At 51.6% G+C, this 25,852-nt stretch overlaps 9 protein-coding genes across 9 annotated transcripts; 6 read left to right on the top strand and 3 right to left on the bottom strand.

Annotated features, from left to right (window-relative positions):
- Positions 1-59: 59 nt before the first annotated feature.
- On the top strand, positions 60-1,300 carry aah1 (adenosine deaminase). Its single transcript, XM_025623781.1, has one exon. The coding sequence runs from the start codon at positions 154-156 to the stop codon at positions 1,225-1,227; it is 1,074 nt and encodes a 357-aa protein (XP_025477967.1). The 5' UTR covers positions 60-153; the 3' UTR covers positions 1,228-1,300.
- A 105-nt stretch (positions 1,301-1,405) lies between these two features.
- BO87DRAFT_378353 (uncharacterized protein) lies at positions 1,406-2,261 on the top strand. The gene has a single exon (XM_025623780.1). The coding sequence runs from the start codon at positions 1,492-1,494 to the stop codon at positions 2,083-2,085; it is 594 nt and encodes a 197-aa protein (XP_025477966.1). The 5' UTR covers positions 1,406-1,491; the 3' UTR covers positions 2,086-2,261.
- Positions 2,262-2,402: 141 nt separating this feature from the next.
- BO87DRAFT_378352 (complex I 24 kDa subunit family protein) lies at positions 2,403-3,742 on the top strand. The gene is made up of 3 exons (XM_025623779.1): positions 2,403-2,580; positions 2,712-3,002; positions 3,078-3,742. Exons 1-3 carry the CDS (start codon positions 2,458-2,460, stop codon positions 3,471-3,473), a joined length of 810 nt encoding a protein of 269 aa, XP_025477965.1. The 5' UTR covers positions 2,403-2,457; the 3' UTR covers positions 3,474-3,742.
- Positions 3,743-3,750: 8 nt separating this feature from the next.
- BO87DRAFT_417503 (putative SNF2 family helicase) lies at positions 3,751-11,282 on the bottom strand (the record flags this gene model as incomplete). The annotated part of the gene is made up of 6 exons (XM_025626819.1): positions 10,418-11,282; positions 10,222-10,366; positions 9,436-10,170; positions 4,528-9,384; positions 4,123-4,446; positions 3,751-3,790 (listed from the first exon to the last, which is right to left on the bottom strand). Exons 1-6 carry the CDS (start codon positions 10,857-10,859, stop codon positions 3,751-3,753), a joined length of 6,543 nt encoding a protein of 2,180 aa, XP_025477964.1. The 5' UTR covers positions 10,860-11,282.
- Positions 11,283-12,198: 916 nt separating this feature from the next.
- Positions 12,199-13,792, bottom strand: BO87DRAFT_363138 (putative polyadenylation factor subunit CstF64). Its single transcript, XM_025621665.1, has 2 exons — positions 13,542-13,792; positions 12,199-13,468 (listed from the first exon to the last, which is right to left on the bottom strand). Exons 1-2 carry the CDS (start codon positions 13,588-13,590, stop codon positions 12,633-12,635), a joined length of 885 nt encoding a protein of 294 aa, XP_025477963.1. The 5' UTR covers positions 13,591-13,792; the 3' UTR covers positions 12,199-12,632.
- A 130-nt stretch (positions 13,793-13,922) lies between these two features.
- Positions 13,923-15,325, top strand: BO87DRAFT_338839 (prohibitin subunit PHB2). Its single transcript, XM_025620606.1, has 4 exons — positions 13,923-14,151; positions 14,211-14,279; positions 14,334-14,689; positions 14,746-15,325. Exons 1-4 carry the CDS (start codon positions 13,980-13,982, stop codon positions 15,067-15,069), a joined length of 921 nt encoding a protein of 306 aa, XP_025477962.1. The 5' UTR covers positions 13,923-13,979; the 3' UTR covers positions 15,070-15,325.
- Positions 15,326-15,374: 49 nt separating this feature from the next.
- Positions 15,375-17,036, top strand: rmt2 (protein-arginine N5-methyltransferase). Its single transcript, XM_025629033.1, has 2 exons — positions 15,375-15,445; positions 15,619-17,036. Exon 2 carries the CDS (start codon positions 15,638-15,640, stop codon positions 16,940-16,942), a length of 1,305 nt encoding a protein of 434 aa, XP_025477961.1. The 5' UTR covers positions 15,375-15,445; positions 15,619-15,637; the 3' UTR covers positions 16,943-17,036.
- A 22-nt stretch (positions 17,037-17,058) lies between these two features.
- BO87DRAFT_110406 (putative DUF221 domain protein) lies at positions 17,059-21,012 on the bottom strand. Its single transcript, XM_025617874.1, has 3 exons — positions 20,738-21,012; positions 18,249-20,677; positions 17,059-18,194 (listed from the first exon to the last, which is right to left on the bottom strand). The coding sequence occupies exons 1-3, from the start codon at positions 20,902-20,904 to the stop codon at positions 17,176-17,178; spliced, it is 3,615 nt and encodes a 1,204-aa protein (XP_025477960.1). The 5' UTR covers positions 20,905-21,012; the 3' UTR covers positions 17,059-17,175.
- Positions 21,013-22,087: 1,075 nt separating this feature from the next.
- On the top strand, positions 22,088-25,769 carry BO87DRAFT_363128 (MCM DNA helicase complex subunit MCM4). The gene is made up of 5 exons (XM_025621664.1): positions 22,088-22,595; positions 22,650-23,519; positions 23,570-23,641; positions 23,693-24,885; positions 24,943-25,769. Exons 1-5 carry the CDS (start codon positions 22,235-22,237, stop codon positions 25,528-25,530), a joined length of 3,084 nt encoding a protein of 1,027 aa, XP_025477959.1. The 5' UTR covers positions 22,088-22,234; the 3' UTR covers positions 25,531-25,769.
- The last annotated feature ends 83 nt before the right edge of the window (positions 25,770-25,852 follow it).

Genomic DNA, 25,852 nt, shown 5'->3' with positions numbered 1-25,852 from the left:
TCAAGTCATTTCTTGGATGGTTGTGAGGATTATTTTATAAGGTCGTGGTGTCCCTCGGTTTTTTTTTTTTGTGGTTTTGTGGTTGTTCTTCTATATAGGAATACTATCTTCTACTATACTTGTTACACCCTACTTCAAAGAGACATCTACAACATGTGCCAATTCAACACCCCCCAAGAATCCCACTGGCACGCCTTCCTCCAAGGCCTGCCCAAATGTGAACACCACGTCCATCTCGAGGGCTGCCTCACCCCCGACCTAATTTTCGAGCTCGCCTCTAGAAACAACGTCCAACTACCCCAAACACCCGAATACACCTCCATCGACACCCTTACCGCCCGGTACGGCAACTTCTCCTCGCTCGACGACTTCCTGCACTTCTACTTCATCGGCATGTCCGTGCTGCACCACGAGTCCGACTTCTCCGATCTCGCCTGGGCCTATTTCCAAAAAGCGCACGCCGACGGCGTCCACCATGCCGAAGTCTTCTTCGATCCCCAGGTCCACCAGGACCGCGGCATTCCGTACGAGACCATCGTGCGGGGGTTCGTGGCGGGGTGTGAGCGCGCCGAGAAAGAGCTGGGTCTCTCGACCAAGTTGATTCTCTGCTTTGTGAGGCATTTGCCGGTTGACTCGGCGGAGAAGACCTACCAGAAGATTCTGGAGAATGGGCACTTTGAAAGTGAGGTTGTGCATGGGTTGGGGTATTCGTCATCTGAGGTTGGCCCGCCCAAGGATATGTTTAGGGAGATTTATGCCTCGGCTAGGGAGAGGGGCGTCAGGTTGACGGCTCATGCGGGCGAAGAGGGTGATCCGACGTATATTAGTACGGCGCTGGAGATGGGGGCTAGTCGTATTGATCATGGGATTCGGTTGGTGGAGGATGAGGTGCTTATGGAAAGAGTGGCGAGGGAGGGCATTCTCTTGACGGTTTGTCCGTTGTCGAATGTGCAGTTGAAGTGTGTGAAGGAAGTTGGGGAGGTGCCGATTCGCAAGTTCTTGGACAATGGGGTCAAGTTCTCGATTAACAGTGATGATCCGGCGTACTTTGGAGGTTATATTTTGGATAATTATTGTGCGGTGCAGGAGGCGTTTGGGTTGAGTGTTTCGGAGTGGAAGACTATTGCGGTGAATAGTGTGAGTGAGAGTTGGATTGAGGAGGAGAGGAAGTTGGAGTTGGTTAGGAGGATTGAGGACCATGTTGGAAAGTTTGCGCATTTGGGTTAGGTCTGTTGATGGTGTAGATGGGGGTTATGGGTTTGGTGTAATGAATAGATGATAGATGCATATTTGAATAAAGCGTGATCTTAGTTACTAATTAAACATTGTAGTGTAGATGGTAGCTCATTTCGTGGTATCTGGGCTATAGTTATCTGATCGCATGCCAATGACTAAGATTGAAGTGTGGCCCGCGGCGCATTAAACACCAGACATTGAATCTAATAGCGATAGACACAAAGAGTATACTACTCCTTACTATTACCCTGCAAGATGCCACCAACCATTTCCCCGCTGGCCTGTTGCATCCTCCGCACGCCCATCTTACGGGTTTCCCGCAACTTCCATTCGTACAGATTCTCCCGGACCTTCTCATTATCGTCATCATCATCACCATCCAGATCTCCGCTCTCCGTGTCTCTACAAGCACCCTCTACGCGACATACATCTACGAGCATCACCAACACCAACCCTCCCACAATCGAGAAGATCTCCTATCTTCGAACCTACCAGAAACGAACCATGTCTGCTGCTCCCATTCCCGACCGGTACAAACTCGTCTTCTTCGTCCCGCATTCCGACCTCGAAGCATGTAAAGAAGCCGTCTTCGCGACCGGAGCGGGAACTTTCCCCGGAGGCAAGTACAGAAAATGCTGTTTCCAGATGCCCGGTCAAGGCCAATTTCTGCCGTCCGAGGGTGCGAATCCTGCCATTGGCGAAGTTGGGACGGTCGAGACGGTCGAGGAGATGAAGGTGGAGGTGATGTGTCTGGGACGGTCGGTTATGCTGCAGGCAGTCGAGGCATTGGTCAAGGCTCATCCGTATGAGGAGGTGGCGTATGAGGTGTATAAGATGGAAAATGTGTAATGGGCTGTTGGGGATGTCGGATGCGTTGCTGGGTTATAGGCCCGGTCGGTTTATGTGTCACGATGGCGTTTTGGGGAGATTGAGTTGTGGAGGTGCCTGTTGTTAGTCCAGATGAATCTGCAAGCCAGATTAACGCTGATCAAATAATATCATGAATTTTGGATGGTGTTGAAGAAGCTGTGATGTTGTAAAAAGGCCGTCGAAAGGGTCGTTCATAGGCACAAGGCGGGAGTAATCTGTCGGCGCTGATTGGTCAGCCGCAGCTCCCGCAAAACGCCTCTTCGACTCCAAGTCGGTCGTTCACCTTCAATCCATCAGATCAAGTCCTCCAATCCCCTCCCCATACCCTCAGTCCCCTCTCCTCTGCCAGCAATGGCTTCCAAATTCTTCCCCGCCGTCCCGCGGACTGGCCGCCAGCTCTTCCAGCAGATCCCCAAGACCCAATTCAGACCCTTCTCGGCTGGTCCGCAACGCTTCAGCGACTCCCTTGCCGTGGTACGTCCCAAGCACTCTTATGACTGACTCGGATTTGGCGGCATGTCGGATATTATCTCGCTTGCCAATTGCGCGTCAAAAAGCCATATCTTTTGCGAGGGCGTCATTGCTAACCAGTTGACTTTGTCCAGCACCGCAACAAAGGCGATAACAACCCGAATGTTCCGTTCAAGTTCACCGAGCAAAACCTCAAGCTCATCGATGAGATCCTCAAGCGCTATCCCCCCCAGTACAAGAAGGCCGCTGTCATGCCGGTCCTGGACGTTGGTCAGCGCCAGCACGGCTACACCAGCATCAGCGTCATGAACGAGGTCGCCCGTCTCCTGGAGATGCCCCCCATGCGTGTCTACGAAGTCGCAACCTTCTATACCATGTACAACCGTGAGCCGGTTGGCAAGTACTTTGTTCAGCTTTGCACGACGGTATGAAATTGGAGACCCCCTACATCGCGTGCCATACCTTTCCTCGTCTTCGTCATCGCTGACAAGCCATTTCAGACACCCTGCCAGCTCGGTGGTTGCGGTAGCGACAAGATCGTCCAGGCGATCACGGAACACCTGGGTATCACCCCCGGACACACCACCGAAGACGGCCTCTTCACCTTCGTCGAGGTCGAATGCCTGGGTGCCTGCGTCAACGCTCCCATGGTCCAGATCAACGACGACTACTACGAGGACCTTACCCCCGAATCGATGAAGTCGCTGCTCACCGCTCTCAAGGAGTCCGCCACGGCCACCGAGGCTGGTCAGACGGTCAAGGTGCCCGCTCCGGGTCCTCTGAGCGGCAGAGACACATGCGAGAACAGCGCGGGATTGACCAACCTGATCGAGCCCGTGTGGGACCCGGCTACGATGATGAGAAAGGACGGGGCTTTGGACGAGCAAACACAATAAATGAAGATAAACCTATAATTCGAGCCAGACAATATAGTTTCGATACCGTGTGCCGGATGGTTCCAATTCCTGTCATGTTCCCCCTTTCCTTTTTCCTTTTCTGCCCTGGTTGGTGAAACTGGACGGGCCACCAGGTAACGCTTATGTACAGTACGTTGTTTCTGATTTCTCTCTTTTGCGTAGGGGGAAAGTCGGATATGGTGGGATTGATGTCAACTACCATAGAGGATCTCGTTAGCAGTAACCAATGCAGTTCTTTTCAATGTTAATTGGGATTTCAGTATCCATACCCTTGATCCTGTTTCTGGGCTGCGGTGCTGAGGTATGAGGTAGTTACTGCAGCCTTTGGACTCTACTAATTTAGATAAGAGAAGAACGTCTGACTGATTTGCTGGTGGTGTTTCTGCCCGATTTGGTCATGAATATCTTGGACATGAACTTTCCTATCGGGAGCTACTTCACGTGGACTGTGAACTACGAGTTCGTCTTGCTATCTGGGAAGCACAAATTCAATCTTCCTAATCACAGTGACTCGATGAAGTTAACTCTGACAACTACCCACACCCCAAATATGAACACCGCCCTTCGCTAATCCAAATTGCAAGGCGGAAAGCCAGAAAATTCGCGCACTACCATTCACTGAACTCACTGCACGAGATTTTCCAAACACTCAAACGCGTCGTTAAAAACCAAGGGCGGCCCCTCACACTTGATCACCTTACCATCCAAGGCTTCTCCGTGAGCCACGAGCTCGGCCTTGCCGTCCCTTTCTATCAATATCTTGTCTCGGCGTTGTTGAAAGATGTTCACGTCTATCGTGTGCTTGGCCAGTAGGTGATAGACGTGAACGTGACGCCTTTGCCCATAACGCCGGGACCGTCCGATGGCTTGGGTCATTGCGGACTCATAATCATACTGTGTCTCGGCGTTCATAGGAGATAGAAAAATAACGTGATTTGCCGATTGAAAATTCCTGCGGATTACATTAGGCACAAGCTACAACAACACTAGGAGAGGGGGGGTGGCAGGGAGGGAGGGAGGGAGGGTAACTTACAATCCGGCCGCCATCTCCCCTCCAAGATTCAGGATCAACACTTTGTCTTCCTGCAAGCTTGCCTCTTGGAACTCTGCGATCTTTTGCATTGACTTGCGGTCTGTCGCTAAGATCGCCGTGTGCTTTATCTGGGCGAGATCCAGTGCCTTGGACGCGACTTTGATGAGCTCGGGATATTGTATGAAGACGAGGGCCCGCTCGTCGTTGGGGATCCCGTTGAGGATCTCAATCAGTTTGTCCAACTTGCTGCCGCCGTATTCTGCACTCTCATCGACGCTATCCTCTCCGAGCATGGATCCTGCGATGATATTGAACTTCTTAATTGGGCCGTGACATCCATACACAATACACTCCTCTTTTGCCAACGTTTTTGAAGCGCAATCCTTGCACAGAGTATGGCCGCACGATCCTGAGACATTTGTGTCCTCGATACCTTGCAACCCGCAGCAACAACCATTGCATTGCGGAAGTCCAGCACCTGTTAGCAGAAGCTGCACAGCTGAGAGAAACCTAATGCCGCTTTTGCGCAGTGCCCATTCCCCGATGAGCCTTTGGATGGCTGTTATGGCTTCTCTCAGAATTGGTTCGGCTTCGCAAGCTCGCTCGGGCTTCTTGGGAAGCGAAACGTCTGTGTCATCGTCGTCATTTCCAGAATGCTTACTGCCGCTGGTTTTCTTGGCCTGGGTTCGCTGGTTGCTCTGCTTGGCGACCTTGGGCTTGGAAGAATTATCGAGGTCATCGTTGGCCACCGATTCACTGCTCTCGCTATCGTTTTCTGCATCAGACGAGCTGCTTTTATCGCCTGGCACTTGCTCTTCAGGAATATCAAAGAAGTACACCCAGTCATCAGCGTCCGATGCATCGAATGCTTTTCTCAAGAAAGAATAAACTTCTCGGGTGATGGCCATATCACCGAAATCGTCCTCGAAGAACTTTTCGATGAACTTGTAAAGGTGCTCACAATCAAATTCAAAACGGCAGTAAAGCCACGCTGCCAACTTCAATTCCATATTCAATTCGTCTTTGAGATCATTGAGCTGTTCCTCCCTGGTGGCGATCAGGGATGCGCATGTTGTTAGCTCCGGCTCGCCGTCTTCGTTCCATCGACCATGAAGCGCTAGGGATGAGCAACGTTTGAGCAACGCCTCTTCGGCCGTTGAACTTGTTCCAATAATCTCGTCCAACCGGTTGGCTTGGTCACTGCTGAACCTTCCTCGGCCACTTCGACGGAGCTGGCGGTTGTATGTCATAATCTGCCTCCAGAGTTCCAGATAGATTACTCGTTCTGCCGGTGATTGCTGGACCACAATTATGTGCTCTGACGATGGGATCTCGTCAATATCAGCAACATTTCTCCGTGCAAACCGGTCCAAGAATCCCTGGGCTAACTTGTGTCGACGTTCGTGCCAGATTTGGCTATAGGGTGCCCGTAACGATTGGAACGCTTCCGCAGCAGAGCGCTGCTTGAGTCGCAGTTTGACATATTTGTTTTGTAATCGACGGTCATCCTCGTCTACTCCGAGATGCACATTGAGAAAAGGTGCAATGCCATTGACGTCGGCAAAATCATTGAGAGGCGGTGTCCCTGACAGTACCCATTTCGATCGAGCTTTGAGTGAGAGGAGCGGGCTGAGCCTTTCCGGGTCTGCATATGTGAATTCATCTATGACAAGACGATCAAAAGAGAACATATGAAGAAACGGGGTTCTGACGGCCCCCCAATCCTGAATTCTGCTTTTGCTTATGTTGAACACCTTTCGATCGTCCCACTTTTTCGCCTTTCGGCCAGCTGTTTTGGGAAGACCTGGTCGGACTTGCTTGTCCTCCGTCGTAGAATCTTCATATTGAGTGTCATCGTCTGATTCTAATGCAGGTTCCTCAACCGACTCATCTTTTTCATGACTCTGGATTTTGAGGTACTGGTCCGTTTTCGATCTCAGCATCTGGGTGTCGGTTTCGCTTTCTGTCTCGGTATCCTCACCACTCGATATCTCCGCCAATACCTCATGGCCCTCTTGTTCTGACGCGTGGTTGCCTTTGACGTACTGACTACCACGGAGGCGCCGGGACGGGCAATATGTGAGATGTGTTTGAGAACCCTTGGTAGTTTGTCGCTTAAGACGAATCGACGCGAGAAGCGCGCTTGGACCCTGGCTGGTCAAAATTCGGACTTGCTCTTTCAGTGCGACTTGAGCGTCTTTAAACCATGCGTCAAAATTTCGCCCTGCCTTTTTGGGAGCCTGAGGAGTGCCTGTGAATTTCTGGAGCTTTTCATAGTATGCTGGGTTGTTAAAGATTGACCAGGATACTAGAATGATGTCACTCCGCCGAACGTCACTTATGGACACTTTTGCGAATGAACTCGCCTGTGCGAATACCAAGACCTTCAATCTAGAACCCAGAAACTTGGAGATTTCAGATTGCCATTGCTGGATCATAATTTGCGGCACAACAATAAGAGTTGCCTTGCACGGGATAAACCCGTCAATTTCCGCAGGGGTTGGCAGATACTCCCTTCCATGCTGCGTATCGATTAAGCCTAAGGTGATGGCTGTTTTCCCGTAACCAACATCATCAGCTATGACACCACCTCGAATAGCCTTCTGACTGGTGACTCGCCCCTCTGCGCGCCACATCAACGATGGAAGCAGCGCCTCCTCCGTCTCTTCTTCCGTGAACGGTGGGACATCATCATCTTCTTGCCGGACCATCCACGATAGTGATCTCAGTTGCTCCGGCCGCAGAGCCAGACGGAAGTTAGGCGGCTGTGGAACTGCGACGTCAGACTTGTTGTCTGTAAGCTTGAACTTGGGAAACATGGCGTTTCTACTATCGAACGAATTCGGGACCAGGCGCCAGTGAAACGACACGTCTTTGACAATACTATTTTGCACCAACTTATCATACGCCTGATGCAATAGGTACTGGACGTTGAGAGTGACGCGCAAGTCAGCTAGGCCCTGCTCATCGATCTTTCGGAAGATCAGGAACGGCGGGGGTCTTGCTTTCGCCTGGCGCTCATAGAGAGCTGCATCGTATGGATCTTCATAGGCCATGATCCGTCCTCTATTGTCACGGCCCCATATTATGCGCGGTTTCAGCGGCACACATGTGCATGTCGAGTTACCGTCCTCACCAGGGGTGTCAGTGTCAGAGACTGCGTTCCAGTCCTCAAAGCCTGAGATGACTGCCGCTTTCTGTAGGAGCCAAGAGAGGTCCTGAAGCAAGGATGGTGAGTCTATTGGGTTTATGATCTCCCACGATTCTTTCTTCCAAAGCACCTCCATGGCTGCTGGTTCTGCTTTAAACGAGAGCAAAGGAATATTAGCCTCATGACACCCTGATCGGGAAATCGTGATGTTGGTCGCCTCATTCAACCTTTGGCATGAGATAGGTGCGCCAGGGAGGTACAGGTTCAGGGCCACCTTGGGTGCTCTAATCCATTGACGGAAGTAGATGTGAACGGGCTGTGGAACCTCGCTGGCTTTGGGTGAACGCCATGAGTGGGACACCTCTGCGATGGTCTTTCTCTGTTCGTAACCGCGAACACGTTCATGGTCCCAGGCAAATACGAAGAAATCTTTGTTTGCATCCCCGAGCTTCGTCGGGTCCAGGAAGAGGAATACCGGGCGATCGTACTCACCAGCTGATCTTTTGTGCAGTGAAGCGTGTGCCGTACCGCAGTCTGGCAGAAGATCATACGTCCCCCGGATGTCTGCCTCTAGGCCCGCCACCGCTGAATCGGGACCTTCAACTTGAATTTCCGCCCAACGATCTGTTCCATCAACCTCTGCAGTATTGAGGCCGCATTCAACTTCATAAGACTCGACTTTCTCGCCAGATCCGGAGAAATACAGCGTCCGTCTGGAGCTCAGAGGCCCACAGATTTCCCAATTTCCCTCCATAAGTGACGCAGACACAGGTATCATGCGAGCAATGGGCTTAGACAGGATCTCTCGTATCAGACAAAGTGCAGGAGTGTCCTTTGGAGGTTTGGCAAACAAATTCCATTCAATGCCGGACGCACTGATCAACAGACGTAAGAAAGAGTGTTTGCCTTCATATTGGATGGTCCAGATCTCGCTCCGCTTGATAGTCAGGATCCGGAGTTCATCGCCTACAGCTGGCTCAATTATATCCAAAAATTCTTTCCAGACATACGCAGGACAATTCAGCGACGTGTCGCGAGCCAAAGACGCATAACAATCTGAAGAAATGCCAGAAATCACTAATCTAGCTGGCAAATCACGATTGAGTTCACTGACAAAGTCCAACGGCATGGTGCGGTGGAGATCATCATAGCGTTCGAAAGCATGTGAAGGGTTACCTGCACACTCGGAGCAGACCGTGTGGTGACATAAGGTGCATCTCAAGATACCCGAGCTTATGTTGGTCTGTCTCTCGCAGACGCAGTATCTTGCACTGCTTGCTGCCCGCATCTGGAGTTGCGAAATATCGGTGCGAGCAGCACAGGTGAGCTGTATGTCATGTGGTGTCATCATATGACCGTCTTGAGGCAGAACACGGTGGTTTTTGCGAGATGATACTTTTCCGATGGGTGCGCCTTGGCCTGGCTTTAGGATCCTATGTCCGTTGATCAATGCAGAAAGTATCGCTACACCGACGACCGTAGAGGTCATTGCATTTCCTGCAAGGTCTTGCAACTCACGCTGGGTTTCACGTGTTAGTAGAAGTCGGTCGAGGGGCAGGCCTTGCAATGCCAACGACTCGAGACCACAGAGAGGGCCGCCTCTGGTCGAAATATATGGGATACCGGCTGGAGTGATGCACCCAACGATTCCTGGGGCCCGTACGTCTATCTCACGTTCGATCCCCTGTGAGAGTTCGATGCATCTCCTAATACAAGTCAGTTTCAATCAGTTGTTTAGAGAGGAGATTGTCACTGACTCCTTAAAGTGCATGTCGTAACCTTCTGCCATCTTGCGCAGGAAGTTCATGTCCAAAGTCTCCCAAATGCGCTCTGGCAAGGACGCCATCCATTTTCTCCAACAGAAGTCGGGCATACGACAGCTACCATCGTCCTGCGATTTACTTACTGGGCGTTTGTCACCGAGAGCGTTATCCTGACGGTAAGACAGATGGCGGGCCTGATATTTGTCCCAGTTTACCGGTTTACGAGCCAGCTTTGCGCGTGTCGCCATATCGGACTCAATTTGTTCGAGCCTCTTGTCATCTGCGTCAATAAGAAACATGCCGGCTGGAGAGCTAGCGGGGCGCCTGAATTCAGTCATGGTGCGTGACCAACGACCTATTTGGAACCGTGAAGATTCATCCTTGTCCGTGGCTTTCTTATCGACACAGAGCATGTATCCTCGCTCCCGTGTTTGTGGCAGATAGTATGCCTTTGTGTCGACGTCGAGGTGAGTGGCATGGTATTCGATGTCCTGCCAGTACGTCTGAATTCTTTTCCATGGGGCGCTCTTGACATTCTCGAGTATAATCAAGGGAGGCCTATAGGCTTTTGCGTACCGGATAATGGCCCAAAAAGTCCCTCCCGACTCACCTTTATCATCAAGTGTTTTCCGTTTGTTATTCAGATTCGAGAAGTCAACGCATGAAAAACCGGCAACCAAGATATCAGGATTTTTGGGAACCTTTTCCAAAGACCCATACGCTGTTTGACTAGTGCGATCGAGTTAGGCCTGAACAGCACAAAGTGAGGGCTCTACTTACGCTACACGACGATTGAGTTCCCTCACATCACGGAAGAGGCGAGGTGGACGAAAGTTTCGCTGGATGTACGCCTGTCTGAGAGGGTCGATCTCAGCACTGAAGATGTGACGGAATTCGAAAGTCATATTGAACTGCTCCTGCAGATCTACAGACAAATTAGTTTCGATATAGACGAGGCTAATGTCAGATCACTCACGTTTCTGAACCATTTCTAAAGCCAGAATAGGGGACTCGGTGCCGGAGCAGACAGTCGCAATGCGAAGGCGTCTTGAGCCCAGATGGGACAATACACGGTCAAATCCCAGCTCCACTGCCTTTTCTGTGATCGACTTATAGATGTCGTTGAGGTCATGGAGGGGAGGGAGATGCAAAGCGAGCTGGGTCCGAGGAGATCGAGGACCACATGGCAACTGGGACCTGACTACTTCAGGCAACATAAGATTAAGACCGTTCTCGTTGTACTCGTCCTCGCTAGAAGGATGGACAGGTTCGTCACGCTCAAAATCCATGATGTCTGAATCATATTCATCCGAAGAAAGGATAGCATCATCTTCGGGCATCTCCTGCGCCATCCGTTTCGAAGGACGCGTCGGAAGATCCGACGACCAAGACAAGGTTCTTTTCAGAGAAGAAGACATTTGAAAGACTACAGAGAATCTTTAGAGAAGGTTCGAACGACCAAAACGAAGACTTGAAGCTTCAGAAGCACTGAACGAATGCTGTGATGGAGGGTGAAGATAGGGTCGAGAAAGGTCACGTGGAGGAGATACAAAGTGAAAGATGAGATGGAGGAGAGATAGGTAGGAAGAGTACATAACACAAGAGAAACATGGCAGAGGAAATTTTGGGGGGAAAGGCCGTGTGTGGGCTTATGAAAACTTTTCCTACTAGTGAATGGCTGTCGCCATGGTGTGCTGCTTGTTTGTGAATCTTCACGAGACGGTTTTTGTTGTACGGGGGATTTGGGAAACGAGTGAACCCATGGCGAGATGTGCACGGCGAGGAACTATGGAGGGCTTATATTGTGTTGTTTTTGAGAGTGGTCTGCTTGGTATGGGAGTAGACGGAGTGATAGCAAGACTATCTAGATACAATATAAGCAGGCCTCTGCCTTGTCGTGCATTATGCTGTCTACTATTGATGTCTTCTCATAGATGTGCCCCTGGTGCCTGGCAAACAGTAGACTATGATGTATCGCTACTTCAAAACGTAGCTAGCTTCACACTAACCAGACAGGAAGATGGATACTACTTAGTACACGGTATTTCAATATCCATCGTTATTAAACAGCTACTACGCAGTCTAACTGTAGAACATATACACGCAAGTAAATCCAAAAAGAGAAAAATATAGCTAAATCAGTAAAATAGATTCGGAAGGCAGTGTTGAGTATGTACTTTGGAGATATCAGGGCAGGGGGTTGTACTAAATACTACTATCATTACTAATCTGGAGAATGCTAACTACATACTTGGGTTAATTACAAGGGAAGAAGTGATACATACTAGATAAGATGAGGGTATCGATGAGATAGTAGTAGGTACTGGGGAACTAGTATGTGGTCTAGTCAGAAAACAAAACACATCTCTTCAAATTCTTGATGAGTAGGAAAGTACTCACTTACTAATATAAGTTGATACGAACGTAGTATAGATGTGGTACTAGTACTTTCTATGTGGTCTAGAGAATAGATTGCATGGGTTATGAATTTACCAATTTACTAAGGAGAATTATAACGAGTTACGATCGGGATATGGAGGTTTTAGTATGTGGTCGAGAGGCAGGAATGCATATATCTTATAATTTACGATAGTAATACAAAATACGACGAGGATATAGAGAAGATACTTGATATATATGTGGCCTGGGGATATAGTATTCATATTTGGGAATTTATAACCGTAGAAAGTAATACAGGTTAAGACGAGGACATGGATAGAATACTAGAAGTTTACAATCAATACTGCTGGTCTGTCTGAAGCAAAACCAATTTGCTGGGATATCCGCTACAGCTGCTGCTATACTATCATGTACATTCCGGAACTTCGCGAGTAAGGAAAAAGAGAGAGGGAAATCTCAGCCCGTGTCTCGCAACTTCAGTAGAAGAAAAATAAAGAACCCGCAATTTGAAACCCCACCAACATGCCCGTATTGCGCCAAAACTCACACCCGGTTCCGGTTGTTGATCAATCAGTCAATCAATGAAAGCCATGACGTTGCTAACATCAAGATGGAGAGATAATGAGGATTGTAGAACAAAGTAGGTTGTTCGTTCCGAGACATCCTGCATCAGAGGTGCTGCCTGATGCTGTTTTGCGCCCGGTTCCTTTTTGTTCCTCATTTAGGGGATGGGAGGGAGAGGGAGGGGGTATAAGATAGATTCAGAGGGGTAGATATGAGGTATTGCCCAATCACCGCATAGCACCCTGCATCAACTGCTGCCGGAGGAGCATGATCTGGCTGCGCTCCATGGGTGGGAGCGCATCGATCGCAGCCTGCGGCATACTGAGGACTTGCTGTAGAAGCTCTTCCTGTCCTGGCATAGCCTGCGGAGGTTGTTGCGGCGGTGCAGCGGCAGCGAAAGGAGTATTGACCATTGGAGGCGTAGACACCGGTCCCGGTACAGCGGAGAAGGGCTGGAAGGCTTGCGCGGCGGCAGGAGGGGGCGCAGGTGCACTAGGTTGGCTTGCTTGTTCCACCACCGAGCCGAGGGCACCATAATCGACCAGGTTCATGAGCAGCAAGGCTTGGAAAATTGCGTAGGCGAGCTGAGGGGCTTGGCGTAGCAGTTCTGTCGCTCTGGCGGGATCCGCCATAACAAGCGACTTCATCTGGGAGAGGACATCGAGGAGCTGGTTCGGGGGCAGGGAAGCGAGTGTCTGAGAGATGGCGTTGGGGCAATCGAGATGCGGAGGAACTTCAACACCCGGGGGCAGAGGAGGGAGAGGCGCGGACTGTTGCTGTTGTTGCTGTTGGGAGCCGTCTTGGACAGCGGGTGCAGAGAGCTGGGAGTAGTCGGGGGGTATGGAGTCCTTTTCATTGTTGTGTGGCCAGTCGACCCGAATCTTACGGCCCATGATCTCGTAGTCGTTCAGGTTGCGGACAGCGGAGGCGGCCGCATCGGCGTCGGCGAAGTCGGCGAAACCGTAACCTTTGGGTTTACCAGTCTCGGGGTTCATCATCAGGCGGAACTTGGTTACTGTGCCGGCGGAGCTGAGGATGTCTTTGACTTGTTCTTCCGTGAGGTCTGGAGAGTGATGGGTTAGTTTATTGCCATTGGGTTGGTTGTGGGGGACGAAAGTCAAAGGGAGAAGACATACTATAGGGGATATTCCCCAGGAAGACACTCTTTCCGGCTCCGGGAGCCATGATTGTGGTTGAGGAGAAAAGAGGGGATGGTATAGATAGGTGTTTTGGTGGTTGAAGAGGAGGTGTTGGAGATATGAGGAAGATGCGCGAGGGAGGAGATGGTAAATTCTCTGGAACCTGACAAGAAGCTGAGAAGAACTAAACAATGCCCTGGGAGCAACACCCGAGAAGCAATGGCAACAAGTTCTTTGAAGTAATGGGAGATGAATGAAAGATAAGTCCGTAGAGCGAAGATGATGTCGAAAAGCGGCAGCATCTGCCAAGGCGGTGACGAATCGGGCGATTGATTTGCCGCGAATTCGAGCTTCCAAAGCGACGAAGCCAAAGTGACGCCGCTTACACCAATCCTCTTCCCCGTCTCTCCCTCACCTTCATCTCCCCCCATCACCATGTCCGGGAACCCTAGGGATCAGTTGCACAAGCTCCAGATGGCCCTCCAAAACCGCCGCGGCGGTTTTGGTGGCGGCTTCGGTGGTGGTAATCCTCGTGCCGGCATGGGCCTCGCTACTTTGTTCCTCACTGGTCTTGGAGTATATGCTGTTTCCAACTCGATGTTTAACGGTGAGCTAATTCTCGTGCATAACGGGTGGAAATGGTGCTTTTTCTGACGGCTACTGCAGTTGATGGTGGTCACCGTGCGATCAAGTACTCCAGAGTAGGTGGTGTCAAGAAGGAAATCTACAGTGAAGGTACGCATATCCAATGTGCTGCATTCGGCTTCATCTAACAAGTTATCCTTTTAGGAACTCATCTTCGGATTCCCTGGGTCGAAACTCCTATTATCTACGATGTCCGCGCAAAGCCGCGCAATATTGCTTCCCTTACCGGTACCAAGGACTTGCAGATGGTGAACATCACCTGCCGTGTCCTGTCCAGACCCCGTGTCGATGCCCTCCCCCAAATATACCGTACCCTGGGACAGGACTTTGACGAGCGTGTGCTTCCGTCGATTGTGAACGAGGTTTTGAAGAGCGTGGTGGCACAATTCAACGCCAGTCAGTTGATCACTCAGCGTGAGAACGTTGCCCGCTTGGTCCGGGAGAACCTTGCTCGTCGGGCTGCTCGCTTCAACATTGCCTTGGACGATGTGTCGCTTACGGTATGCTAATCCTACTATTACTTCCTCTCTTACCCACTCGCTAATGCCTGCCATAGCACTTGACCTTCTCCCCCGAATTCACCGCCGCCGTCGAAGCCAAGCAGGTTGCTCAGCAGGAAGCCCAGCGGGCCGCGTTCCTGGTCGACAAGGCCCGCCAGGAGAAGCAAGCATTCATTGTGCGCGCTCAGGGTGAGGCTCGTTCAGCCGAGTTGATTGGTGACGCCATCAAGAAGAGCAAGAGTTACATCGAGCTGCGGAAGATCGAGAACGCCCGCCATATCGCCCAGATCCTGCAGGAGAACGGTGGCCGGAACAAGCTGTACCTGGACAGCCAGGGACTGGGCTTGAACGTCAACGCGGGCTCCGACGACACGAAATAAGCGGATGGATGAACCGATGGAGAGCAATGGGGACTTTGTTAATGGTGTAGCAAGACATGGCGCTATGAAGATCGTCCGACAGGACGACAGGTGAATGGAATCGGGTACTTGTACAAATAGTTATTCTCAGGTTCGAGCAACGGCGATCAGTTTCTCTTCTCTTCTACATAAGTCGGGTGATTACAGTCAGTGTATGAAGTTATCGTGTAATATGGATGTGCCGTAGCAGCGGAGCTGCGGCGGGGACGAATGCGGCGGCGGAAATCTCTACCAGCGGAATCATCCACCACCAGTTCAACCCAGTAGAACACATCCTTTACATGGGAGTTACAACCCATTCCAACCCCAAAACACCTCTACCATAATCAAATTAACTGTAAGTTTCTCAAAAACCACCCACACTACACCCACACAACCCAACCCAGCCCAATCCAATTTCTCCCCGCTCAAAATAAAATCCTCCCCACCCCGCCGCCGCGCATATCCAATTCCTCCCCCACCATCCTCACAACAACAATAACAACCAACTAAACCCTCCCATTAAACCAGACATACCAATCAGCCAAAAATGGCCGACACCGACCCCGTAATAACATTCACCCAAGACCCCAACATGGCCCTAAACCTGGACCTGAACACCCAAGAAATCCTCCTCGCCGCATCCACCCACAACATCCCGCTTCTCCGGCGCCTCATCCGCGAGAACCAAACGCCCGGAAACCCCGCCAACGTCAAGGACCCGGAGACGGGGTTCTCGCCGCTGCACGCGGCCATTGCTGCGTGCGAGGAGGAGGAGGAGGAGGAGGAGAACAATGATGCCGAGAAGCAGACGAATGGCGTCGACTCAAATGCCGATGGGGACAGCGCAGGCGTCGTCGAAACAGTCAAGTACCTGCTCGGCGAGGGCGCGATCTGGAATGATCTGGATCTGAATGATGAGACACCGGGATGTATTGCGAGACGGCTGGGGTTGATGGAGGTTTATGAGATGATTGTGGATGCGGGGGTTCGGGCGGAGTTGTTGTTGGGCAGGTTGGAGGAGGGGTGGGAGGCGTTGGGGGATGATGATGATGATGATGATGAAGACGAAGAAGAGCAGGAGGGAGAGGGTGTCGAAGAAGCTACTACTGCTGTTGAAGCTGAAGCTGAAGCTGCTACCACTGAAGAACAACCAGCAGCAGCAGCAAGAGAAGACCCCTCCGTCACGCAACCGCGCTACCTCGACTCGAACCTAACCTTCACAAACGACCGACTTCTGGACAGCGACCAAAATGGTGTGATGATGTCGTGGGAATCTACTATCATGGAGAAGTCCGCGGCGAAGCTGCTCCCCACCCCCGGGCTGCGGGTCATGAACATCGGGCACGGGATGGGCATTGTCGATACGTTTTTGCAGTCGCATGGCCCCAGTGAGCACCATATTGTGGAGGCGCACCCGGAGGTCGTGGCGGAGATGAAGCGCAAGGGATGGGATCAGAAGCCTGGAGTCCGGATCCATGAGGGCCGGTGGCAGGATGTGTTGCCTGCGTTGGTGGGCGAGGGAGTGGTGGTTGATGCGATCTACTATGATACGTTTGCCGAGTCGTATAGTGATTTCCGGGAGTTCTTTTCGGAGCAGGTGATTGGGATTTTGGAGCAGGATGGAGAACATGGGAGTGGGCGTTGGGGATTCTTTAATGGGATGGGCGCTGATAGGCAGATTAGTTATGATGTTTATCAGAAGGTGGTGGAGATGGATCTGTTTGAGGCTGGGTTTGATGTCGAGTGGGAGGAGTTGGAGGTGCCGGCGTTGGAGGGTGAGTGGGAGGGTGTGAGAAGGCCGTATTGGCGGATTGAGAAGTACCGGTTGCCTATCTGTAAGTTTATGGATTGAGGTGGATAGAAATTTGGTTGGTGTTGCTATAGTACTATATAGACATTGCTTGTGATGTATCTCCATCTATGGCATCTTGGGTAATCATGTACACACGCTTTCCTATAACCCTTGAGAATGGCACCCAACGCCTGTAAATGCAAATTCCTTATCCCATGAACCGAATGAAGCAAAAACTGCAAGCAAAAACAAATAGTCGTCAATCATACAGCTTACTGATACAGCCAAACGCCTTATAACTGGATGAGGTCCACTTCGGAAAAGTCGGGCGGACTGCGGCTGAAGATTGTGTGGCATTTCCCATCCAGCGCCTGATACTCATTACTGATCCAGATGTGCTTGCTGAACCGCTGCGTGCGGTACACCTCGTCGTCACTGACCCCAAGATCGTCGCGAGGGATCCAGATCACTGGTCGCTTGGCACGCAATGCGTCGTGTTGAAAGGCACGTTGAACGAGCTGATCACGCTCGTCAGGTGTCAAGTCCTCCAATTCATCGTGGATGCCGGAAAAGAGCGTGGTCCCAACGTTGCGCGAAGGAGGGCCTTGGGCCTCAGCGTCTTGTGCGATCCTGTCGCGCAGACGCTGGACACTGGGTACTTGAGTATTGGAGTGGGCCTTGTAGTATGGTGACCGCCGGTTTGGTGATCGTTCAGCCCAGGATCGACGCTGCGGTCCGAGATGCGGCCTATGCATGGTGTGGTGATTTTGCCGCTCGGGGGAGGAAGACTCCAGCGTCTTTAACTCGATATCGTGCGACATTCGGTCAATCTGATGCTGACGATGTTCACGCTCAGCCAGCTGGTGCTCGATAGTGTCATTCGGATCTTCTTCCTCCTCATTAGGGAGACCTAGGCGGGTTCTCTGGGCCCGAGCAAATTCCTCATCACGGCGCACTGCGTCGTCCTCCAGCGTTATGGGCAGGTAACGGAACAGAGGCCCAAACGCGTCATTCAAGAGAATCTGATAGCCGGCTGTCAGGATAAAGACAATGATCATGATGATCGCCTGTCCTTCACAAGCAACTTCGCCCTGCGTGTCCCGGACCAAGAAGAACAGTCCGATCAGACTGAGCTCCATGACATATAGACCAGTGAACAGCTGATTGATGGCTCGAGGGAAAAGCAGTCCACCCGTATCGAAGCGGAATTTGGTCACGTAAAGCGTATTATACCGGTAGACGAACCAGAAGAGACTGAACGTGATCACGTTGAAGATTAGGATAAGAGGTGCAATGACACAGTAGATCAACCCTAAAATTCAAATTAGCAAAAAAAGCCATCGGGATACTAAGGAATCAGGCTTACCAATGGACGCAAGCGTGGTATACACCGGAAAGAATGTACCCCATTGCATCTGATTCAGATTGGTTGTGCGGCCCCATTTCTTCCGCGCCGTCTTGTCCAGGATTGGTGCGAGAATGAACCAGCTTACCAGGTTGACGATCTGGACCAGAGCTCCAGCACTCACTGACATTGCCTGAAGAATCATGTACGAGAAGAAATAGTTGCTAGACGAGGGAATGTTCTGCGCCAGAAGTTCAGGCCAGCTGGTAACGTCGGCCACGTTGCTGATGATGGTCGAAAAACTGGACGAGATGGTCACAACCAGGAACAGTTGCACGAACAGGAATGCAAAGTAATAGTTCTGAACGGTCAGCTCGACGGCCATACCCGTGGAGAGACCTTGTGTTCGACTGAGAAAGCGAAGGATCAAGGGTAGGATAGCCATTAGAATAGCGAGGAAAAGTGCAGGCAACACACCCTGGATGGCAGAGATAAACCATCCAGGTAATGTAGAAAGCCAGGATAGCCAAGTAAACGCAGCTTCCAGGTATGACAGCTGAGAAAGCAAACCAGTGAACGCCACGGGAATTGCCCAGCCTATCACCATCCCACAGACAACGGCGATAATGCCAAACGTGCGCAGATAACGCTCCCACCATTTGATCGACATGTTGTCCCAGATGACGTCGTCTGGTGAGATCTCGACGAGACGAGGCGCCATCTGCTTGGGAACGTGGTGACTGACGGCCTGACAAGCCATATGTGCGGCGACTTGGTGGTTGAACTGGATAAAGGCTGAATTCATATGGGGAAACTTCTCCGGATTCTGCTGGTCAATTTCAATCTCCAGGTTGAGGCGCGCCAACTCCTTGCGACAATAGTCGATGGTGTCGACCTTCTTGCCGATGAGCCACAATGATGGCATCCAACTGAGGCCGAAAATTGGTAGTCGCATCGTATCGCGATCTTTGGGTCTTATGTATTTCTGCCACAGCGGTTCTCCAAAATCCTCGTTGTCGAAGCCTTCATTGTAAGCAATGGGATACTCCTCTCCCTGTACCCGATCGCCCTCCTTGAATCCTCTTGGATTGTCGGAGGGGATCTTTTCTTTGATTGAATTGCCGCTTTCAGATCCAGAGGCCTCCACCTCCTCGTGTTCCACAGGAGACTCTGGGGCCGTGAGGGGCAGTTCATCAGGCTCACTACTCGTCTTAGAATCCTTGGACAATTGGCTTTTCCAAAACGGCCTTTTCGGTCTAGACGCCGGTCGCGCTTCTGATGCACTAGCCTCCGGGGTGAGCTCGGCATGATCACGGGGATCTGTCGACCAAACCTGGAGCTCCCCATCATTGGCGTCGTTGGCTTCGTTGGTTTCAGGTTCTGAATGGTGAGGAGGAATGACCATAGCGTCGCCCGGCACAAATCCACCTGATCGGGCCAACGTTCCGTCCAGTCCATGCTCGACTTTCTTGAACCCCCCAATCATAGTTTTTCCCAGCTTTCCCATGCCCTGACCGACTGCCTCTGCTGCCTCGACGGCAGGGTCCAACGGGTTTAGTCGTTTCTTTGGCCCTGGCTGTTCCGGCTTCTTCTTCGATTTGGTACGATGCAGGATCTGGTCGAGAGTGCGAGCTTGGTGGGGATTACCGGAGCTGACACCCCCATCAAGCGCCAGCACTGAAGCCTTCCTGTCGGCGTCTTTCTTCTCCTTTGTCTCCGCTGTGTTTGGGTTCTTTCCGGCTTTCTTGGCTTCAGCTCTCGCTTGTTTCAGCTGAGCCTTTTTGCACTTGATAATTAGGTCGGTCTCAGCAGCCTCAAGTTTCAGAGCCAGCTCATCGCGCTGCTTCACCTTTTCGTTGAGATCGTCAAAATTGCGGTTAATCCAGATGTTTCGAATTCCTCCCGGGAAGACATCAAACAGTGATTCGAGGGCCTCTACGGAAAGCCAGCTTTCAGGGATGGCTGTAACTAAAACAGTTGTCGCAGACGCTCGCAGTCGATGTTGGGGGGACGTCAAGTAGGCCTGCCGGAGACGGATATACCCTCTGAGCTCGTCAAAGAACACGGCGCAGACATAGAAGATGGCGATGACAGCCATGACCAGATGGCCCCAGTAGCGTGATGTGTGCTCAGGTTTGACGTTGCCCCAGGCAAGCTGATCCAGACCAGTGACGTTCCATTGGCCATCCGCTGCTGTACCATTTTTGTAGCTCGTGTCCTTGCCGCCAACTTTATTCAAAGGCAAAAGAACTGGCAGGATTAGACATCCTAGCGGGATAAAGATCTTGAGAAGCATGCGCAGGTAGCGGAGAAAGAAGTAAGCGTCGAGGCCACATTTTTGTATGAACTCAGTGCTAGAAGTGCGAAACACGGGGACGATCCATCGAAAGAATCCCGGCGGGGATGGTTGCGTACGTTCCCTGTCTGAGACTAGGTAGGTTCTTGGTTGACTGGATATCGATCAGCTTCAGTCATGTCTCCTCGACTATAGTTACAGGTGGATCACTTACTAGATACGAGTGAGCTTTCCCTTGAGTAGAATAAAGAGCAAAAATTCCACAGCAAAGACAACGATGGCAGTGGTTAGGGAAGCAACGAAAGTTCCGATGGAGATACCCTCCTTATCCTTGCCACTGCCGCCGGCGTGTTCCAGCGCCGACCCCAAATCTGTGGTCATAGTGAGGGAGCAGCGAGCACCACTTGGTAGCTCGGAGCAGGTGCTGGTGGTGGCTTATGGAGGTAAGGAGCCACCAGAAAGGTGATGAATGAAGTCGCAGTAGTTAAAAGAGTTCTAGATTCTGGGTGAAGGGAGGAAGAAAGAAAGGTGCAGACATCACGAGGGAGGACAGTTATACAATTGAGTAAACAGCACGTCACAGGCGAGGGCGACAAAATTAGTAGTAACGGTAGCAATTAGCAGTGCTCCATAGACGCCCATGAGATGAGGGCGGAAGTGGGGAGAACCAATCAGTGCATGTAAGGGGATGAGGTGAACCACTGTTGGTGGAAAAGACAGCGCTAACAGAGAGCAAATACCTGGGGAATTGTCTAAATAAAGAGACAATGACCACAAGGGGGATGGATTGGGGGGGGATTAAGACCAAGCCAAATAATGGAGCTGCAGCGACAAAAGCGAAGGGGAAAAACGTGTTACAGATAGAAAAGACCAAACAATGACAACAGTGGCACCCACTTTGCAGCTCCTTCCACCAGTCAGAGAAGCGTTTGGGGGGCAGCCCAAAGGCAGCAGGGCAGAAGCGCCATTTGATTTGGGGATGGCCGATCCTCACCGGGATGACATCAAGGCGCCTGCCGAAACTGCATGGCGCTTCCTTAGCTGAACACTTACCGTCTCACGCGCCAGGGTGGGTGCTTCACCCGCTCTGGGGGTGGAAAGTGACTGTCTCAGTGGCCTTATACTGTTTAGAATCGGTTACAGTCTATGTAGGATAGTATTGAGATGGCGCGTACTACTACAGCATGGTATATTGTGTTCAACAAAACAGTCAAATCCTTCAAAGAGGGTAATAGAATGAGAATAAGGGGTGAATCTTTCATTCTTCGTTGCTTTTCCAGTTCGGTGGTTCCTGCCTGAATGAGGAAGGTGTGAACCTGGCCCTGGTGACCCACTGTTCGTTCCTAATTTATGATTGGCTACCAATAGAGGAGGTGGCGGTGCATTCCAGCCCTAAATGGTTCGTTCCCCACCAGCCACAAAGGTCATGTGGTCAATGTGGCTTTCAGTCACGCTGTCCCAACCAGGAAACCACTTTACGCGGTGGACGCGTTGCAGCGCGTTGAGCTCGACGAAGAAGAGAATTTGTTTTCCCTTTCAGGCCCACTTCGAATTTGTGCCTCAAACTCTCCATCGCAACCACAATCATCCACTCCAATCCACTTCCTACTATTTCCCCCTACCTAATTACTTCCCCTCACCCCCTCCTCTGTCGGTCCTTTTTTGGTCCATCTGTTTGTGGACTTGTCTCTTCATAGGACCGGCTCATATCATGTCGTCTCCAGCCTCCTCTCGTCGTAGGGGTCGTCCTGCTAGGGATTCGGCCGTCTCCTCTCCGGCTCGCTCGACTCGCTCGACTCGTTCCCAGCAACAACGCCAAACCAGCAGTCCTACCCCGCTCGGTGATGAACAATTACAGACTACCCCTCGGGCCTCGAGGCGCATTCGGGGTGATGCGCCCGTCCCTTCCTCCTCCCCCATGTTCTTCCAGTCCTCTCCCATGAAGGGGAACAGCAGCAGCGCAGAGACTCCCGATATTCGAATGGACGAACCGAGCTCCCCCGTAAGAGCTTCTTCCACAATGGATGATGGCGAAACTACCCCACGAGGAAACGGTGTAGCTGCCCTGCGAGGTATATTCAGCTTGATTCGATAAACCTTTCATATATATACTAACATGTAAACAGACTCATCCCCCATCCGATATGTCTCCAGCTCCAGTCCTACCCGTTCCATGGGTCGCCAAGCAGGTCGTTCAGACATTCCCAGCAGCAGCAGTGGATTATTTGTCTCATCGCGCTCCAACGCCGATGGTCACCGCGGCACCTCTCGTCGTAATGACCTTCATTCGGGCGGATTTGGATCGACCCCCAGTCGCCGCCGCAGAATATTCGTTGACGCCAACGGCATGCCTACTGCCGATGGCGAACCCCAGTCTGATGCCACGTTCTCGAACATTCATCCGGATACCTCAGAGGCTGAGGCCTTGGGTGGCAGCTCCACCCGCGTGATTTGGGGTACCAACATCTCCATTCAAGATTCCATGTCCGCCTTCAAGAACTTTCTTTACAACTTCGCCACCAAGTATCGACTGTGGGCCGATGGAGCTACAGAAGATGAGACCCGCATCATGGGAAATACTGCAGAAGAAAGAGAGTACATCACCATGCTCAACACGATGCGTCAGCTCGGTGTCACCAATCTCAACCTCGATGCAAAGAATCTCAAGGCATACCCATCGACGCAGAAGCTGTGGCATCAACTTCATGCGTATCCCCAAGAAATCATTCCTCTGATGGATCAGACCGTCAAGGATGTGATGGTGGAGCTGGCTGGCAAGGAAATGCAACGGCAGCGCGCTCACGCTCGTTCCAAGCACACCAGGGATCTCAGCTCGGCACCCGCCGTGCCCAGCTCTGATGCTCTCATGAGCGATGCTGCTCGGGCTCCTCCGGCTGAAATCCAGGACCTCGTCCAGGAAGTCGAGTCCAACGCGTACAAGGTCATGCCTTTCGGCCTTGACTCTACCGTTAACATGAGAGACCTTGATCCTGCCGGTATGTTGATAACCCACCTGGTATGATAGTTCAGTGCTAACGTGCCTTAGATATGGACAAGTTGGTGAGCATCAAGGGTCTGGTGATTCGGGCTACACCCATCATCCCCGACATGAAAGAAGGTGAGACTCATGAATAATTCATTGGTGTTCCGAGACTAATATGTTTCTTAGCCTTCTTCCGCTGTCAGATTTGCAACCACAGTGTTCAAGTCGATATTGATCGTGGTCGTATTGCGGAGCCCACTGTTTGTCCTCGTGAGGTCTGCCAGGCTAGAAACTCGATGCAGATTATCCACAATCGTTGTGCTTTTGCGGACAAGCAGGTCATCAAGCTGCAGGAAACCCCCGACAACATCCCCGATGGCCAAACACCTCACTCGGTTTCGCTCTGCGTGTATGACGAACTTGTTGATGTTTGCAAGGCCGGTGACCGCGTGGAAGTAACTGGTATCTTCCGATGCAACCCGGTGCGCATCAACCCCCGCCAGCGGACGCAGAAGACGCTTTTCAAGACCTACGTCGATGTTCTGCACGTCCAGAAGATCGACCGCAAGAAGATGGGTATCGATGTGTCGACTGTTGAGCAAGAGTTGTCGGAGCAAGCAGCCGGGGATGCCGAGCAGACACGCAAGATCACTGCCGAGGAGGAAGAGAGAATCAAGCGCACCGCCAGCCGGCCCGATGTGTACGAGCTTCTCTCTCGATCCCTGGCGCCTAGTGTCTACGAGATGGATGATGTCAAGAAGGGTATTCTGCTACAAATGTTTGGCGGCACCAACAAGACCTTCCAGAAGGGTGGTAACCCACGCTACCGTGGTGACATCAACATTCTTCTGTGCGGTGATCCGTCTGTCGCCAAGTCGCAGCTGCTCCGATATGTTCACAAGATCGCGCCGCGCGGTGTCTACACCAGCGGCAAAGGTTCATCGGCCGTTGGTCTCACGGCCTATGTGACCCGCGATCCTGACACCAAGCAGATGGTTCTCGAGTCCGGTGCTTTGGTTCTCTCGGATGGCGGTATTTGCTGCATCGACGAGTTCGATAAGATGAATGAATCGACGCGCTCTGTTCTACACGAAGTGATGGAGCAGCAGACTGTGTCCGTTGCCAAGGCAGGTATCATTACCACCTTGAACGCCCGCACCAGTATCCTTGCCTCTGCGAACCCCATCGGCAGCAGATACAACCCGAACCTCCCGGTCCCGCAAAACATTGATCTTCCTCCCACCCTACTGTCTCGATTCGATTTGGTTTATCTTATGCTCGACAGGACGGACGAGCAGGAGGACCGTCGCCTGGCCAAGCATCTTGTCAACATGTACCTGGAGGACAAGCCCGACAACGCAAGCAGCGAAGAGATCTTGGTAAGTCTGGAAGAATGTCATATGTGTAACAACAGCTAATTTGTTCCCTCCACACAGCCCGTCGAATTCCTCACAGCCTACATTACCTACGCCAAAACCAAGGTGCACCCCGTGCTTACCCCCGCTGCCGGAAAGGCCCTTTCCGATGCGTATGTCGCTATGCGCAAGCTTGGAGACGATATCCGGTCGACAGATCGCCGTATTACCGCCACTACGCGTCAGCTGGAATCCATGATCCGACTGTCGGAAGCCCACGCACGCATGCGCCTCTCCTCCGAGGTAACAGCCGACGACGTGGAAGAAGCCGTGCGCCTCATCCGGTCGGCCATCAAGCAGGCCGCCACCGACTCCCGCACCGGTCTCATCGACATGGGCTTGCTCACCGAGGGCACCAGTGCCAGCGAGAGACGCAACCGGGAAATGATCAAGCGCGGCGTGCTCTCCGTGGTGGACGAACTGGCTGGCTCAGGTGGCTCAGCTCGGTGGGCTGAAGTTTTCAGACTTCTGAACGAGCAGAGCAGCACACCCCTGGATAGCAACCAATTCAGCGAGGCAATCTACGCCTTGCAAAACGAAGGCATCGTGAATGTCATTGGTGAGGGTGCGCGGAGGAGCATCCGGCGCAGTGCACAAGCAATTGCCTGATCTCTCCCCTGCCTCGACGGTGGACTAGCTGATGAGACTACGATACCATGGAACTACATAATTATTGGATGGGTGCGAATTACATTGATTTATTATTTTCATCACATGTCATTATCTGAACTGCGGAGACGGTGTCTGGTGTTGGGTTGATTGATACGTATTGCAACAGAACAAATCAATGTATCTAACGGGCATTATCACGGGGTTTATAAACCCAATGCAAAGACGTATGATTGGACATGACTACTTTTTTACAATTTCCCCTGGCTTGGCATGGAATATTAAGCTAAAGGTCTCGCCGCCCTTAGCTGTCTTGTAGGGC

This window comes from Aspergillus neoniger (genome assembly GCF_003184625.1).
Source record: "Aspergillus neoniger CBS 115656 unplaced genomic scaffold BO87scaffold_24, whole genome shotgun sequence".
Classification (NCBI taxonomy): Eukaryota; Fungi; Ascomycota; class Eurotiomycetes; order Eurotiales; family Aspergillaceae; genus Aspergillus; species Aspergillus neoniger.
The sequence above is the reverse complement of the archived record's forward strand: the minus strand, read 5'-3'. Positions and strand labels throughout refer to the sequence as shown.

What these genes read in the sequence shown, in the direction of transcription:
- BO87DRAFT_378353 (XM_025623780.1), top strand. Translation starts at nt 1,492, where the DNA reads ATGCCACCAACCATTTCCCCGCTGGCCTGTTGCATCCTCCGCACGCCC.
- BO87DRAFT_363138 (XM_025621665.1), bottom strand. Translation starts at nt 13,590, where the DNA reads ATGGCTCCCGGAGCCGGAAAGAGTGTCTTCCTGGGGAATATCCCCTAT. An exon ending in CCTGGGGAATATCCCCTATA is followed by an intron (nt 13,469 to 13,541) that starts GTATGTCTTCTC and finishes ATCACTCTCCAG; the next exon opens with ACCTCACGGAAGAACAAGTC.
- rmt2 (XM_025629033.1), top strand. Translation starts at nt 15,638, where the DNA reads ATGGCCGACACCGACCCCGTAATAACATTCACCCAAGACCCCAACATG.
- BO87DRAFT_363128 (XM_025621664.1), top strand. Translation starts at nt 22,235, where the DNA reads ATGTCGTCTCCAGCCTCCTCTCGTCGTAGGGGTCGTCCTGCTAGGGAT. An exon ending in GAGAGACCTTGATCCTGCCG is followed by an intron (nt 23,520 to 23,569) that starts GTATGTTGATAA and finishes AACGTGCCTTAG; the next exon opens with ATATGGACAAGTTGGTGAGC. An exon ending in CATCCCCGACATGAAAGAAG is followed by an intron (nt 23,642 to 23,692) that starts GTGAGACTCATG and finishes TATGTTTCTTAG; the next exon opens with CCTTCTTCCGCTGTCAGATT.
- BO87DRAFT_378352 (XM_025623779.1), top strand. Translation starts at nt 2,458, where the DNA reads ATGGCTTCCAAATTCTTCCCCGCCGTCCCGCGGACTGGCCGCCAGCTC. An exon ending in TCAGCGACTCCCTTGCCGTG is followed by an intron (nt 2,581 to 2,711) that starts GTACGTCCCAAG and finishes GACTTTGTCCAG; the next exon opens with CACCGCAACAAAGGCGATAA. An exon ending in TTGTTCAGCTTTGCACGACG is followed by an intron (nt 3,003 to 3,077) that starts GTATGAAATTGG and finishes AAGCCATTTCAG; the next exon opens with ACACCCTGCCAGCTCGGTGG.
- aah1 (XM_025623781.1), top strand. Translation starts at nt 154, where the DNA reads ATGTGCCAATTCAACACCCCCCAAGAATCCCACTGGCACGCCTTCCTC.
- BO87DRAFT_338839 (XM_025620606.1), top strand. Translation starts at nt 13,980, where the DNA reads ATGTCCGGGAACCCTAGGGATCAGTTGCACAAGCTCCAGATGGCCCTC. An exon ending in GAAGGAAATCTACAGTGAAG is followed by an intron (nt 14,280 to 14,333) that starts GTACGCATATCC and finishes TTATCCTTTTAG; the next exon opens with GAACTCATCTTCGGATTCCC. An exon ending in TGGACGATGTGTCGCTTACG is followed by an intron (nt 14,690 to 14,745) that starts GTATGCTAATCC and finishes TGCCTGCCATAG; the next exon opens with CACTTGACCTTCTCCCCCGA.
- BO87DRAFT_110406 (XM_025617874.1), bottom strand. Translation starts at nt 20,904, where the DNA reads ATGACCACAGATTTGGGGTCGGCGCTGGAACACGCCGGCGGCAGTGGC. An exon ending in GGAAAGCTCACTCGTATCTA is followed by an intron (nt 20,678 to 20,737) that starts GTAAGTGATCCA and finishes ATCGATATCCAG; the next exon opens with TCAACCAAGAACCTACCTAG. An exon ending in TACCACGCTTGCGTCCATTG is followed by an intron (nt 18,195 to 18,248) that starts GTAAGCCTGATT and finishes TTTGAATTTTAG; the next exon opens with GGTTGATCTACTGTGTCATT.